At 43.4% G+C, this 15,248-nt stretch overlaps 1 protein-coding gene across 14 annotated transcripts in view; it reads left to right on the top strand.

Moving 5' to 3' along the window:
* The window catches only part of PBX3 (PBX homeobox 3), a 235,944-nt gene that overhangs the window by 79,654 nt on the left and 141,042 nt on the right, over positions 1-15,248 (top strand). The window contains exon 1 of one of the 14 annotated variants that reach the window (XM_083597045.1): positions 2,450-2,560. The exons of 12 other annotated variants lie outside the window; for them this stretch is intronic. In XM_083597045.1, the coding sequence (XP_083453171.1) occupies positions 2,482-2,560 (79 nt within the window). In that variant the 5' untranslated portion in view covers positions 2,450-2,481. Of the gene's footprint in view, positions 1-2,449; positions 2,561-11,261; positions 11,284-15,248 lie in introns of those variants that run through there. One more of the 14 variants, XM_083597049.1, reaches the window with a different exon arrangement.

A 15,248-nucleotide genomic window follows, 5' to 3' on the forward strand; every position in this document is an offset into this window, starting at 1 on the left:
AATGGGGCCTTTAAATTCTCTAGTGAGCCTCAAAGGCCACTCCTGGTAGGAAGCCAGGGTCCTCCTGGTCTGCCAAGCTGTCACTTTCTAACATCTCCCCTTACATGTGACTAGCAGCTGTGGGGCTGTTCCACAATTCCCCTGGCACACACTGGAACTGTCCTGTGGCTGTCCTAGTTAAATGGGAAAGTCACAGAACAGTGGAGATGTGTGATGCGTGAACGCAGCCCATCCCTGCAGCTGGTGCTTCAAGTGTCCCACAGAAATGTTTTCACAGATGGAGAAGTCTTTGACATAAACAGATAATTCTCCCCAGTTGAAGATTTCCTCTGACTCTTTCCACTTATTCATTCAAAGGTCTGCTTAACTGGCAGTATCCTGGCACATGTCTGCTCAGCAACTCATTTCCAAGTCTATGCAAACTTTTGTTTCTTGTGTTTTCAAGATTGTCTTTGATTTCTATGCTCTGCACTGTGCATGATGGCTATATAACACTGCAAAGGCAATGGAATATACTGGAATATACTGGAATATACAGTGCAAGTAATAATGCAGTGAGAGATGCTGCTTTTCTACTTTTTAAAAATGCATTTACTGTATTAAATGAATCTATACCCTACCTCTCCTAAAAGTGGCTTGTAGAATAATAAAAAAGGAGAACACAGAATCCATACTAAAATAACTCTCATGAAACTGGAATAGCCCAGCAGCAGAAACAAGCATCCAGATAAAACTGCAATAAAAACTAGATTAAAAACAGCAACAGTAAATCACAATATACATTGACACTCTGAGTAAAAAGACAGGCGGTGCAGGGAAACATTTTTTACCTGGTATGAAGGACATGGAAATCTAGGGAAGGTATGTTGAAAACCCAGTGCCTTCTGAAGACAGACAAGGGTGCCTGATGTTGGGGCTCTGTGGATCTATATGTATGGACAGGTTTATACAAAACTTGCATCATTACTTCTGTGGAGCCTGGTTAGGTTCAGAAGTATCCCTTGCTTTCTTATCTTCAAGTTCTGTTTCCCAGGATAGTGTTTCTCTCCTAATGTAAGTTTTGTGGACATATTTTTCACTGAGTAGAAAGGTGGGATACATAAGAATTATTTCTTTTGTGTATTGAAGTATGGTTAGTGTTAGCATTGATGCAAGGAAGGCTTCCTTTTCTTTTCAGTACTGTAGGTGTTTTGTTTGTTTGTTTTTAAATCCCTGCTGGCCTTTATTAAAGCTTTTAATTAGTACCTGGCATTGCAATTGAACATTTGCATGTGAGAGATGTGTCTTTGTAACAAGTAGCATTTGATCTTAAGCTGACCTCCAGAAGATTCCAAATTCCTGGAAATTCTTGTTCCAGCAGCATTTGAGTTGTGTTTCTCTTTTGTGTTGAAGCAAATGGTCAATTATAAATGTTCTCTTGGAGATGAGTAGAAAAATATTTGTTTGTTTTCTGACAAATAAGAAGTAAAGCCCCAGACTCAAGTGGACTGCAGGTATCATCTGGGTACATTCAATCCTCAGATGACTCTCCATGTATGTTTTGCATAACCTGGTAGTGTACATGCAGCTATGCTGGAGTTTTCACTATTCACTATGTTTGTGAAAAATATTAAGAGTACCGTATTTTTCGCTCTATAACATGCACCCGACCATAACACGCACGTAGTTTTTAGAGGAGGAAAATCCGTAGGCATGCCACCCGTAGGCATTCCTTCCATAACACGCACAGACATTTCCCCTTACTTTCTAGGAGGAAAAAAGTGAGTGTTATGGTGCAAAAAATACGGTATATTGTGCTGCTCTGTTTAGCATAGTAGTGGCTTTAACTTTTTAAATGCTTTTTGAGTGTTCAGGGTATGTAATGAGACATTTTTCTGAATCATTTTTACAATAACCCTGGTGGGTAGGTCAGGGGCACTACTGCAGTCATCCCAGGGAGTGGCCAAGCTTTTACTTTGCTCTCCCTTCTTTCCTCATTGCCTATTTTGTCTTGCAAGTCATTATGGAAAGCAAACAACTGACACTCAGTGGACCTAAGCAGAATTCCACTTCATAATATGTAGAAATAAATTCTCACAAAACAGATAGGCAGATTAGTGTTGGTCATTTTATTTCACACACTCCAGCATTTTAAAAACTTTATTATTAAATGGATTGGTATGTTATGAATCTATTTATGGCATTTATATCTTTTCTTCCAAGCAGCTCAAGGTGACATCCATATTTCTCCTTCTCCCCATCTTCTCCTCACAACAATCCTGTGAGGCCGGTTAGGCTGAGAGGGAGTGGCTAGCCCAAGATCACCCAGTGCGTCTCAGGGCTGAGTGGGAAATTGAGCCCTGCTCTCCCAGGTCCAAGCCCAGCACTCTAACCACTCGGCCACATGGACTCTCCTGGAATCTTGGCATGGTGGCCGTGCATTCCATGTCACCAAGCAACGGAGGCTGTGACTCTTTGAACTGAGGTTCTGGCATCCTCAGCATGGAGAGGTTGGCAGAGGTTTGCTGTAGTGACCCTTGCTTATTTAGATTAGAATATGGCATTTCAGAGACTCCTGGAGGTAAGTGAAAGTTGGCATTTCCAGGGGACTTAGCTTTAGGACGTAGAATAATGGTATCATCAAGTTTGGCAAAGAGCTATCAATGGTCAAAGGAAGCGTCTGTTTGTGTTTGTTGGTTTGTTTATTCGAATGTAAGCCTGTGACTAGGGAGTGTCTTTTTTTGATTTTGTATAAGCCTCTCTGGGAGCCTTTTTGGCTGAAAAGAGGAGTACAAATGCTCTGAATGAATGAGTACTTTCTCCCCGTGGCCATCTCTGACCTTCATCTCTTGTTTCGGGTCTTTGGCACCTTCCTTCCTGCGGAGCAGCTCTTGGAGGCCAAGTGCTTCCTGGCCAGTGACCTTGCTGCTTAGAGCACCTTCGAGCCCTTGGACATCTCCCACTTGCTGCAAGAGTTCAGCGGCAAAGCAGTGGAGGTAGGATGCTGCCAGGGTAGGAGAGAAGAATCTCCACCTTGAAGTAGGGGAGTCCACCCCATGCCATTGGGTGGCCATGACACATGTTTGTTGGACCTGGAGGGCTAGTGTTGTGGTATCATAGCCAAGATAAGGTCCTTTTAACAGGAAGAGCAACAGAGCAGAAGCCGAGAAGGCAGGGACAGGCCTCTGTCCTCTAGGCGAGGCAGCAAGGGGTGAGATTGGTGCAGGTTTCCCATCTCTTTTTGCCATCTGCAGAGATGCAGCAGCACAGAGGGGCTGATCCAGATCACTGAGGGATCCTTCTGGAGTGCAGGAGACCAGGGAAGACCAAGCCATTTCCTCTCTCTGTGGCATGGCAGCAAGTAGTAGAGTTTCTGATGGAGCTGGACCACCTGTGGAGGGGTCAGCTTTAGAGGCAAAGCGCCTTTCTGGCCCCCGCACCACTGCCCAGAGAACCAAATGGCCCCCTCCATGCAACAGTGCGCCATCCCTGAGCCAATGGGTCTGACAGCTGCTCTTGTTTTTCCATTCACTGTGCCTGCAGGAGAATATGGCAGGAGTTTTCTGGAAGAGAGACAGTTACCCCTGTTACATCATGTGTTAGACGGGGTGGGGAGGGAGGTGGCTTTCTTTCTAGCTAAGGATCAGCACTTTTTTAAAGTATTAACTGTGGATTACAAATTTTAAAAAAGCTAATGAGTTTGGCAGAACTGTAATACTGTTTACATTTATCTTTTATTTAGTTAGTTAGTTGTACTATATTTTATTTAGTTAGTTAGTTGTACTATATTTATATTATAAATAGCAACCTATATCTGCGTAAAATAGAAAATATACATTTAAATTATCAATTAGATGCCAAAAGTTAGAAACAAATAGACATAATAACACAGGGGATGAATAGTGAACAAATGTATTAGTAACTTTAAGAGTAGTTAAAAGTTCAAATGGATCTAATTTTTGCATTTTCAAAACTTGTTGCATACCATCATTCCTATGTCTCTTCCAGTAGCTTTGGCAGTTGGATAGGCTAGCAGCTTTGTTACCTGCTCTGCTAAAAAGAATACTTTAGCAGGAAATGGGTTTGTGAGAAAGTGTTGATAAGGCAGGGGGTTAGGTGATGTAACTTTTGAGCCTTTCTTAGGGTTTTCATGGACTACTTTTCTGATGCTGGGGCTATATTATTGAAGCTGGACGTCAGTGTGTGACAATTTCATTCAGTTGTAGCCTACTGTAGATGCACTAACCTGCAGAGAAACATTGAATAGTCTTTGGCTATGACACTCAGTTTTACTGTAAAACACATTTACTGTAAAAACAATTCACATTAACTTCACATTAACACATTAACAATTCACATTAACACCACTCCAGTTTTCAGAAACATTGCATCCATAAAAAGATTCTTCTCTTTTTTACAGGCTGCCTTTTCTCTTTCTCCTCCTATGAGCACTGTTATTATATTGCAAGTTCTATAGCTTTGTGCTGAAGTCCCTTGAAATGCTTTCTACTTTGTTGGTGGTGGTGTTGAAACCAGAAGGAAAACTACAATATCTTCCCTTGTTGCATAGGCTTTAATGCATTCTGCCATTGGGCTTGCTGGAGTAGAATTTCCATGTTTCCAGTCACTGTGTGAATTCTGGACTTAACACAGAATTTCCTTCCATCTTACACTTAAAATAAATAACATAGAGGAAAAAGAAGGAAGTTGAGAGCATTTATGCCACAAAACTGGCTTTAGTGGTACAATGGATAGGGTGTGTGCCTTGGATAAGGGGGACACAGGTTCAAATGCCTGTTCGTTTCATGTGTCACGGGAAAGCAGAACGTGTGTAGTCACAAGTCTTAGTATAGCAAACACGATACAGGACTTTGGACAGCTCCAAGAGGCCCTGTTAAGGCAACTACCACAGTCTCTGCAGGGAGCTAGAGTCAACTGAAACCTTATGCCAGGGGTTGGCAAGGTTTACCGGCCATGGGCCGGATCACTCCCACAGAGATCGTCTGTGGGCCGGACTGGTGCAGCATGATGCCGGAAATCGCTTCTGTGCATGCCCAGATGCCAAAAATCACGCCTGCACAGAAGTGATTTTCGGCATTTGGACATGCACAGATATGGTTTCCGGTATCTGCATGTGCACAGACGCAATTTCCAGCACCGCTTGGTGAGTCCCCGAGCCGCGGTGCGCCGGTTTAGCACAGCACGCGGGGGGGACTCGCTGAGCGGGCGGCTCAGTTTGGGGGTGGCTCATGAGCCAGTAAAATGGTCTTCGTGGGCCGCATCTGTCCCATGGGCCGCATGTTGCCGACCCCTGCCTTATGCAGTCTACTAGACCTTCACCTTCCCAGAGGAGTTGGCTGACTGGTGAAAGGGTCCTCTTATTCTGTGGGGCTGGGGAGATGGAGGTGCTGTAGGGGACAAAACAAGGTACTAGTAGTTTTCCATTTGAAAAAATATCTTGAAGCGAATTCTCTTTCCAGTTCTTAACCATAACTTGCAAGGTCCCTGGGCCATTGCTCATTACACTGTTCAGCTTTCAAATTGTTCTGGAAAGATGGAGATACACAGGCTAGCTTGCTTTTCAGGTGGGCATATTTCTAGGGTTATGGCCTTAGTGGTAGTAGGATCTAGTAGTGGAGAGGGTAGCACTGGGATGAAGAAGAATATGAGTCTCTAGTCCTTGCCAGTGAAGCAGGATCCTCTTCAGAAGCATACTTTCATCTGTGGGTGGGTTTTTAATACCTATCGGAGAGCTTTATGCACAACAATGGATACAATTTTCACATCCTGGTCCCTGCACAAAGGTTTTATGTTGTAGCAGGCCCATGCCAAGCTTGGGTCAGGAGTCTTGTCTGAATAAAGTTAACCAATTACCAGTAACTTGTGTCCAAAAGACACGCACACAGTGCCAAACCCAGAAGTGCCTAGAAACACATCACCAAAAAGAGTGGGATGAGGGCAGAACATATTGTGTTTATATGCTCTCCGCTGACACATGCGGGGGCTGTTTATACTGACAGTATAAACTGAAGCAAAATAGCAGCCAGTCCCTTGCAGGGACCCCCCCCCCAAGCCAGCTTAGCCCTCCGAAGCCCAGGGCAAATGTATCCAGCTTCCCCCCCTCTCGGGCCTGTGTGGTGGTGACTGGAGATGCAATCCCAAGCACCACTTGGGGAAGGAATAGTCATAGTACCACTACCAGCAGCAGCAGCAGAAAAAACTTGGTGAAATTCAGGTGTAGTGCTTTTTCTGAGGTGGGGAAAGAATACTTTGGAAAATGTGATGTTGGAAGAGCCCCCTCAGTGGAGTACCAGTGATGAAGTTGGAAAGTATCTCTAGAGTTTCGCTTCTTATGTGGATTCTTCTCCAATGCTGAAGTGCTGTCAAAGCCTTTGTGATATACTGGATAGCAGGTTGGATTTGCACCAGGGAGATCAGGGTTCAAATACCCACTCAGCCATGAAGCTCAGGCAGCAAATGTCAGATGTTATAAAGAATGCTGAGGAAAGCCCCACGTCTTCAGTCCTTGGGTAATTTTCTTCAATCCTAGGTATATCAATACTTGGGATTCGAGGAAAGGTGCTCTGAACACCAATTCAAAAATGCATTCTCCTCCATATTGTAGCCCAGAGCAGCTTACAGCAGTTTAGCCTGAATGCAAAATTATTTCTGTCTCCAAGGTGTTCATAATATCTAATTAAGTAGCTTGAGGGATAAAAGAGTCCAAACACTGTAAAAATGATATTTTATAGACTGAAAACAGAATCATAGAATCTTAGAGTTGGAAGGGACCCTCTCCCTTCCAGAGCAGGAGAAAACAAGTATGCTCTCTCTTCCATGTGACAGCCCTTAAGACAGGGGTCCTCAAACTACGGTCCGCGGGTCAGATCTGGCTCACCAGGGTCCTGAACCCAGCCTGCCCGGCAATTGCCACCGCCACCCGGCATCTTCAGGTGCAAGAGGCAGGGAGGCAGGCTCCCCCAGGCCCAAGGAAAAAACCCGCTGCTGCCGCTGCTGCCTTGTGGGCCAGGCTGGCGACTTCCTCTGTCCACGCGCCTGCTCTCTCTTGCTGACACATGCTCGCTTTCCCCTCACGGGCCTCGGCCGGCTCCCCTTGCCGGCTCCACCTTGGCCCACAAACGCCGCCCCTTTTTGTGAGGCCTGTGAGGCCTAGTCGCCTCTCCTCGCCGGGAACGGGCGAGCCCTGTCCTTGCGGGCTGAGGGAACGCGTTTAGCTCCTGCTGGCCTCCACTCAACACCCTGCAGCCTTGGCGCTCACGCGGGGCTTCACATGCCCTCTGCCTCAGGCAGGTCTGTGGGAAGCCTGTGGGCCCCTCAGGCTGCTCGTGGACTACAACTCCCATCAGCCCCCCCCCGAATGACCTGGTAGCAGGGGCTGATGGGAGATGGAGTCCAGGAGCTGCCTGAGGGCCGCTGGTTTAGCTTCCACGGGGTAAGGACTGGGATGCTGAAGGGAGGCTTTGTTTGCTGGTTGGATTTTGGATTCTGGCTAGGCAGTTCCAGCTGGTGGATTTTCGTTTTCGGTAAGGGCTCGGTATGGGCTGTTTTAGCTTTTCGCAGAAAATAAGCAGAGGTGGGGCCGACCCAATTAACTTTCAGTTTAATTGTAACCCCCAAAGTAAAAAAGTGTTGTTGTTTTTTAATCATGCTGCTAGGCCACACAAACACAAAAGTTGTGCAGTGTGGTGGGGGTGTTATCACATTGCAGCTTGCAGATGTCGGCGAAGAAACCGCCTTCTCAGGCTTACAATGGGGAATACACAGCACTAAAGGAAAAAGGAGTGGGAGGGAGGAGGTGGAAAAGCAAACCTATTTCTTCATGACTCAGTTCTTGCAATGAGCAGGTGGAATAAGCCAAAAGCTGCTTGCATCACTTGCTACAACTAGCAGTGACAAATATGCAACTGGATATTGACCATCTCATTAGCCAAAAGCGGGCCCATACTTCCCATTGAAATACTTATAAGTTTATGTTGATTAAAATTGTTCTTCATTTTAAATATTATATTGTTTTTCTTGTTTTTGGTGCACCACAGATAAAATATGTGCAGTGTGTATAGGAATTTGTTCATATTTTTTTCAAACTATAGTCCAGTCTCTAACAGTGTCTGAGGGACAGTGAACTTGCCCCCTGTTTAAAAAGTCTGAGGACCCCTGCCTTAAGATATTTGAATATGGCTATCATATCTCCTCTTTTCCAGGCTAAACATACCCAGCTTCTTCAAGCGTTTCTCATAAGGCTTGGTTTCCAGAGCCTTGATCATCTTGGTCGCCCTCCTCTACACACTCTCCAGCTTGTAACATCCTTCTTAAATTGTGGTGCCCAGAATTGGACACGGTATTCTAGGTGTTGTCTGACCAAGGCAGAATAGAGTGGTACTATTCCTTTCCTTAATCTGGACACTATACTTCTGTTGATGCAGCGCAGAATAGCATTACCTTTTTGTGCTGCTGCATCACACTGTTGACTCGTGTTAAGCTTGTGGTACTGCTAGTGTGTCCCCCATCCTATATTTGTGCATCTGGTTCTTCCTGCTTAAGTGCAGAACCTTACATTTGTCCCTACTGAAATTCATTTTGTTAGCTTGCGCCCAGTTCTCCAATCTGTTAAGGTCATTTTGTATTCTGATTCTGTCTTCTGCGGCATTCGCTACCCCTCATCTGCTGGTGCCATCTGCAAATTGGATGAGCCCCACCCCCCACTCACCTCCCACTTCATCCAAGTCATTTATAAGATGCTGAACAACAGTAGGCCCAGGACAGAACCCTGCAGTACCCCACTTGTCACTTTTTTTCCAGGATGATGAGGAACCATTAGTACTCTTTGGGTTCAGTCAGTCAACCAGCTACAAATCCACCTAACAGTTACATCGTTCAACCCATATTTTACCAGATTCCTCATGAGAATATCATGGGGGACTTTGTCAAAAGTCTTTGTCAAAAAATTACAACGGAAGATGAATAAAAAAAATTAAAAGCACCACTGACCCCACCTCACTCCACCTCAAGCAGTAGCACTAAGCTGCAAACTTTCCTTTGTTCTTGAACTAATAAATTGCAATACAGAATTCCATCTGGCTACCATCACAATGCACAGCAGAAGTAGCCAACATGGAACTACATCTCCTGACCTTTGGCCATGCTGACTGGGGATGGTGGTAGTACAACACCACCTGGAAGGCACCAGATTTGTCTACTTCTGGCCTACAACATACTTCACATAGCATTAAAAATGTGTGTGTACACCCCCCCTAAAGACCCATACTACACCTTACCTATTCAGTTCCATCCACTTAAAGTGCTTTCTGTGGCATCTATTCTACACTTACTCATTTTCTCTTTTTGTTAGCTGACAGCCATCAGACAGATGCCTTGGTGAAACTGAGGAGCCAGGCATGGCAAGCAATATTACCATCATCCTCTTCCCCTGCCCCAAATTTTTCATCTCAGTGATGGATTGAATTTCTGCATTGTGGGATAGGTAGAATGGAGACTAGAGTTCTGTCCCAGGTGTGGTGGTGATTCATTTGAAGCATTTCTAAGAAGGGAGGTAGATCTTTGCTCCCAGGTTCTGCAGTGCTCCTCTTGCAACATTAGTACCAGTTACTGTGTGTGCTCTTCCATCATACCCCTAGTTTATCTTTAGTTTTCAGTTAATTCTTCCCATGTGTCCCCTCCCCCCTTGCCAAGATTTCCTGTGTTTTTTTATGACTTGGCCTTATCATTGCAAGATGCACCAACCACCACCTTTGTGAATCTTTTTACGTCTTCTAAGTCTAAAGCAACTCTGTATTTTGGTAGGGGCATCTCTGAATGTGGAAATAAGCCATGTAAAAATTGCTACAGAATTTCATAATGATGCATCACACATGATCGTTTAGAAAAAGTCAGATAAAAATAAATGGGTTAGGATACTGTTAATGGATTGTTGTTCTTTACTTCTTTTTTAAGTCTTGTTTAAACATTGATAAAATCTATAGAGAATGGTTATCTCCAAAAGGCACCTGTCTTGACAGCCCAACCTGCCCTTCCATGTCATCTATCCATAACATTTAAAATTATTCTCCACCTGTGGCATGTGGCAAATTGATTAAAGAAATTTCTTGCCAGAAAACCCTGTGGATGAAGTGACTCTGCAACTCAAGCAAATGAGCCAAGCTGTGTGTTATATTAGAAGGCCAAAAACATAGAAAGTCAGTGTCTAGTGGCTATGAGTTGGGTTCTGAGCATGAGCAAATATCTGTTGTTTAAGAGCAAAGAGCCAGTGGAAGGGAGTGAATACTGCCATCACTCTTCCTCGTTTCACTGGGGTACCTGCCTGATTGCTGTTGGCAAACAAAATGCCAATATGAATAAATTTGGGGAGTGCCTGCTGCAATTTGGAAATGCATAAGCAGAAGTATGTACAAGTGTGTCTGTTTTCACACATGTGAAGAAGATTGTTCTGTCACTAATTTGGTAATCTGCAGTTACTATAATGGTTCCAGAAGAGGATGAGGGTCTTCAGAATTTCAGTTTCTGGGGCACAATAATAAAATCTTGCTATTTATAGGTCATGTACCAATTGATTCTCATCCTAAAATGTGTCACCTGAATGATTCTGCAATGTGGTTGGCATGGGAGAACCTGCAACCTTTGTTGGAGAATTTGCAGTTTGCATTCCTCTTGTGCCAGTTTTGGGGATTCCTGTTGACAAATTCTTCATTTTCTTTGGTCGGAAGGAGGATGGGTTTCATTCTCATTATCCCCTGCTTTCTTGAAACCCCTGCTGCCTTCATCTGTGCCTGTGTAGATCTGAGCCTCTCTATTCATTGCAGGCGCAATGGTAGAATATGTGCAGTTAATTGCAAATAAATGCCCTTTTGAAAATCTTGTTGTTTTTTAAATGATGACTTTATAGCATGAAACATGCTTGTCCTTTCCTTACATGTGTGACTCCCAGACTGCAGCGTCTCAGATAGAATACACAGGCTGTGTTTCCAGGGTGGTGGTGGGGAGAGAGAATGAGCTTCCCTTTATCTTTATTTATTTATTAATAAAAGACAAAATGCCTTGGGGAAACAAAAGGTCTTAATGGCTGGTGCTTGGTATCCTTGACAACAGTCCCCAAAGAATATTACATTAGGGGCATGGGAGAACTTTTAAAAAAATAAGTAATGGAATTCCGTCTCCGTGATGCTTTTAGTAGTCATTTCGGCCACGGTGCAGCGAGGTCATAAGCTGAGCTCGGTGAAGGGAGCCAGAACATGAAATGATGCTGAGAGAACGTCTGGGAGATGAGAGGTACAGAATTACAAGCGAAAGTGCAGGCCTGCTGAGGCAATTACAGCTTAATGGGGTCATTTGGAAGGCAATTGCCAGGGGTTAATGTAGTATGGAGAGATGAGGTGAGATTGAAGTGAAATTTGGGGCTGGGAATGTGTTAAGATGAAAGATCAGAGTGCAGTGGATTCTGCAAAGCACAGGAAAAAGGTTTATAGCATGCAAAAAAAGGGGGGGTGGGGAAGTAAAAAAAAATAGAATAAATAGTAGGCCAGCTGCTTCCAAATAAGTAAATAAAATCTTGAAGTGGACCTTCTTCTATTTGGATATCTATTTGGATATCTCTGTTCGGAACTGAGTCTTCTCTAGAAAAAGCACATTAATGACGAAGAGTTGATTTGATGTCAAAGTTCTGCTGTGGACAGACAGAAAATGTTTGCAGCCCACTGAGTGCTGCCATGCGTTTCTCCAGCATCGCCCCCTCTTGAAATGAACGGAGATTGCGCAGAAGCAACACTTAGTGGATTGCAGTAAATGTGCTTGTGGTCTTCTCATTATTGTTCTTCCTCTGTGCAGTCTCAATCATTCTTAGCTGTGCACGCCTGCTCTGTTGTACGCTTTGGGTATTTATTTTGTAAGAATTCACTGTTTTGGAACTAAAAAGTGAGACACAGGCCCACATACATATATTTTGATGTATTTTCAGTGGATTCATCACATTATCTTTTCAGGCATTAAAATAATAACTTGCAACGTGTCAAAATATTACAAGAATGTAAGCTAGCATACTCTGAGTGTGAGTATTTTGGTGTGCTTAAATATTACAGGTGTTTTAAATTAAAAACGTCAAACCATGAAGGCATAATGGAAGTAATCTGTCTCTCCCTTTTTAAAAAACAAAACAAAAAACCACACAACACCACCCATAGCTTTAAACTGCATCTAGCATGTTTGGCTTTTCCTCATTGTGAACAAGGGAAGTTCATAAGAATTCAAAGGACAAAAGAGATCATTATGCCTTGTTACCTCAGCTAGTTCATTACCTTAATTGCTGAGCGTAATCCGGGCTTGGAAGAAAACTCTAGGGCTTTAAGGAGATCAACAGAGGCACCTTATGGCACAGAAAATGGAAACGCTTTCGTGTTACCACTGCTGTTCCAGGAGCTCTAAACCTTGATCAAAGGCTGAACTTTTCTTAAGGTCGACCATGTGAAAATCCCACTAGAGCTGTACCAAGCGCTGAACCGTAATGAAGTGTAGTAGGTTGAGCACCATTTCTGTTTAAATGTGTGACCGTCCTGGATCACTGGCTAGTGAGAGCACATTATCATCCTCTCAGGTGAAATTTTAACATAGTTATATTTAGCAAGGGATAATAGTCTCTTTGGTGCTCTGTAGATGGCATGGACTAAAGAAAAACCTCAAAGCATATGAAGCTGCTGCAGGTTTTATTTATTTTATTCATTTTGAGCCAACATAGGGCAATCTAATTGAACTCGGGATCACTTTCCAGCTGTAGTGTGCTCAATATCGCTCTAGCTGCATGCACAGTGAAGTATCTTGCAGGTAACCCTGGAACACTTGCATACATGATACTCATTTGCATGTTACTTTTGTTTACTTCTTTGTGACCTCAGTGTAGTCCAGCAAGCAGTTCTTTGGCCATGTAGAATACAACTCGGGAAGAGCTAAGGAGCATGCTGCCCTGCTCCTCCCCTTAGGGAGAGCTCTGTGATTCTCTGTGCATGCCTCGAGGTAGCAGGATGAGTGCTGTCCTGCTCAGTTCACTTGACAGCTGCAAAAACAGTAGCAGTAGCTCTAAGCTTTCTTGAGGTAATTACCCTAGCAAGCTTTCACTTTGTAGCCTTTTAGGCTATGTCTTGCCTCTTTTATCTCTAGTTTTCATTGGGGATTTTTCCGGCCACTGTGGGTAACACCACTAAATTTTACTTATTTTTTTGTTTATGGGAATAGATTACCATAGCTCACTCACTTTGTGTCCTGGCCTCCCTCCAAGGACCACAGAGCAGCATACACGGGCCAGTCTCCTATCCAGAAAACTGGCTAGTCCTAGATCTGCTCAGCTTCAGAGATGGCGCCTTCAGACCATTTCTCCATAATTACTGAAAATAATTCAGCAGAGTTTTGGAAAGGTGAAAATAAATCATATTAATTGTAACCATATCAGAGCAAATTCATGAGTTTCCACCCTCATTCAAGCAGTGAGAAAAAGCTTTTAAAAAACCAACTTTGAGAAAATTATCCAGTTGTCTCATCTGCTGACCCAGTTCTGACCCTTAACAGTTGTATATTTGGGGGCTTTTAATTTTTTTAAAAATACAGTAAAATGAAACCATATGACCTTTAAAAGCATGGTTGAGTAGCATTCATTTTACAACCATCAAAGCAACTCTTTACTGTTGTAAGGTAGGGAAAAATCAATGATGCAATCTTTTTCCTTTTGCCTCGTGCAATCCGTAATTGAAATGGAAAATCAAATGAACGGCTAACAGATAATTGTTTTATCAATATTCCTTGCCTGCCCTACAAGGGTCAGCCTGGAATGATCATGAGGCACGGATATGATGAGGACAAAATGTGAAATTGAACAGCAAGGAGGCAATAAATCAGTCTTGACAAGAAAGAGTGACCAGCATGTAGCCTGTGCAGGCAGCTTTGGGGACACTTTTTGTCTCAGGTGTCTACAGTGATTTGAAAATGTGAGAATATAATATTTGAAGCTCTACTCCTGGGTAAACAAGAGCAGACTATTTTGAGGCAAAGACAGCATCAAACAGGCAGTCTGTTTTTCAAAAATGTTAAGGATAGAGGACATTGGAGGGGAATCACATTGTGGAATAATAGAATATCCTGAGCTTGTAATAACAGAGCATCCCTCGTTGCTCTGGGGGCTGTGGGGGGGGGTAGCAAGCCAGGGCAGCACCATGTACTTAAAGACAAAGCCATACACACATTTTGGTTTTCTCTGCCTTGTACCCTGGTAGGATATTTCTGATCCCCAAAGCATATAAGGAAGATATATGTAATTTGCTTTGTTTTCCTTTTAAGAAGGCCTGGCCACTGGCATTTTGTTAGCCATTGTGAGAACAGGATATTGGACTAGATGGACCACTGGCCTGATCCAGAAAGCTCTCATGTTCTTAGGTCAGTTTAGAAATTCTTCCATTTCCCTCCTTGTACACTGTCATGTTTTTGTTTTTGTAGACTTAGGTGTACGTTTTGCCTAAACCAGTATGGCTGGGTGTGTCATTTTGAAGACCTCTAGATGTACTTAGATCCTAAGCTGGAATGGTAGCACCAACAAGGGCCCCTGGGTACTCATATAATGGACACAGCACATACCTTTAACATTTTTCAAGCTGCTAGTTTTTTTTCTTATATATGAACATAAAAATAGTCCTGCTGGACTGCCCCAAAAGCTCATCTAGTCTAGCATGCTGTTTCCCTTAGTATCAACCAGATCCTATACTATGGGGCATTCCAAGTGTGGTTATACAATCACTTTGTATAAAAGCATTACAATATTATCAGTTTTATTGTTTGATTCCTTTCTTAATGACCCTAGCATGAACCCCTTTCATAGCTTTGTCACTGCCACCTCAGACCCCATCAGTACAGTGGTACCTCAGGTTAAGTACGTTAATTCGTTACGCAGGTCCGTTCATAACCTGAAACTGTTCTTAACCTGAAGCATCACTTTAGCTAATGGGGCCTCCTGCTGTTGCCGCGCCGCCGGAGCCCAATTTCTGTTCTTATCCTGAAACAAAGTTCTTAACCTGAAGCACTATTTCTGGGTTAGCAAAGTCTGTAACCTGAAGTGTATGTAACCTGAAGCGTATGTAACCTGAGGTACCACTGTATATACGCGGTTAGGATTTTTTGCCCAATATGTGTCACTTTATACTTCCTTATATTTAATTGCATTTGCCATTTTAATGTCTATTCATGCAGTTTCGAGAGATCCT

The sequence above is a fragment of the Podarcis filfolensis genome (assembly GCF_964270895.1).
Source record: "Podarcis filfolensis genome assembly, chromosome: Z".
NCBI classification, from domain to species: Eukaryota; Metazoa; Chordata; class Lepidosauria; order Squamata; family Lacertidae; genus Podarcis; species Podarcis filfolensis.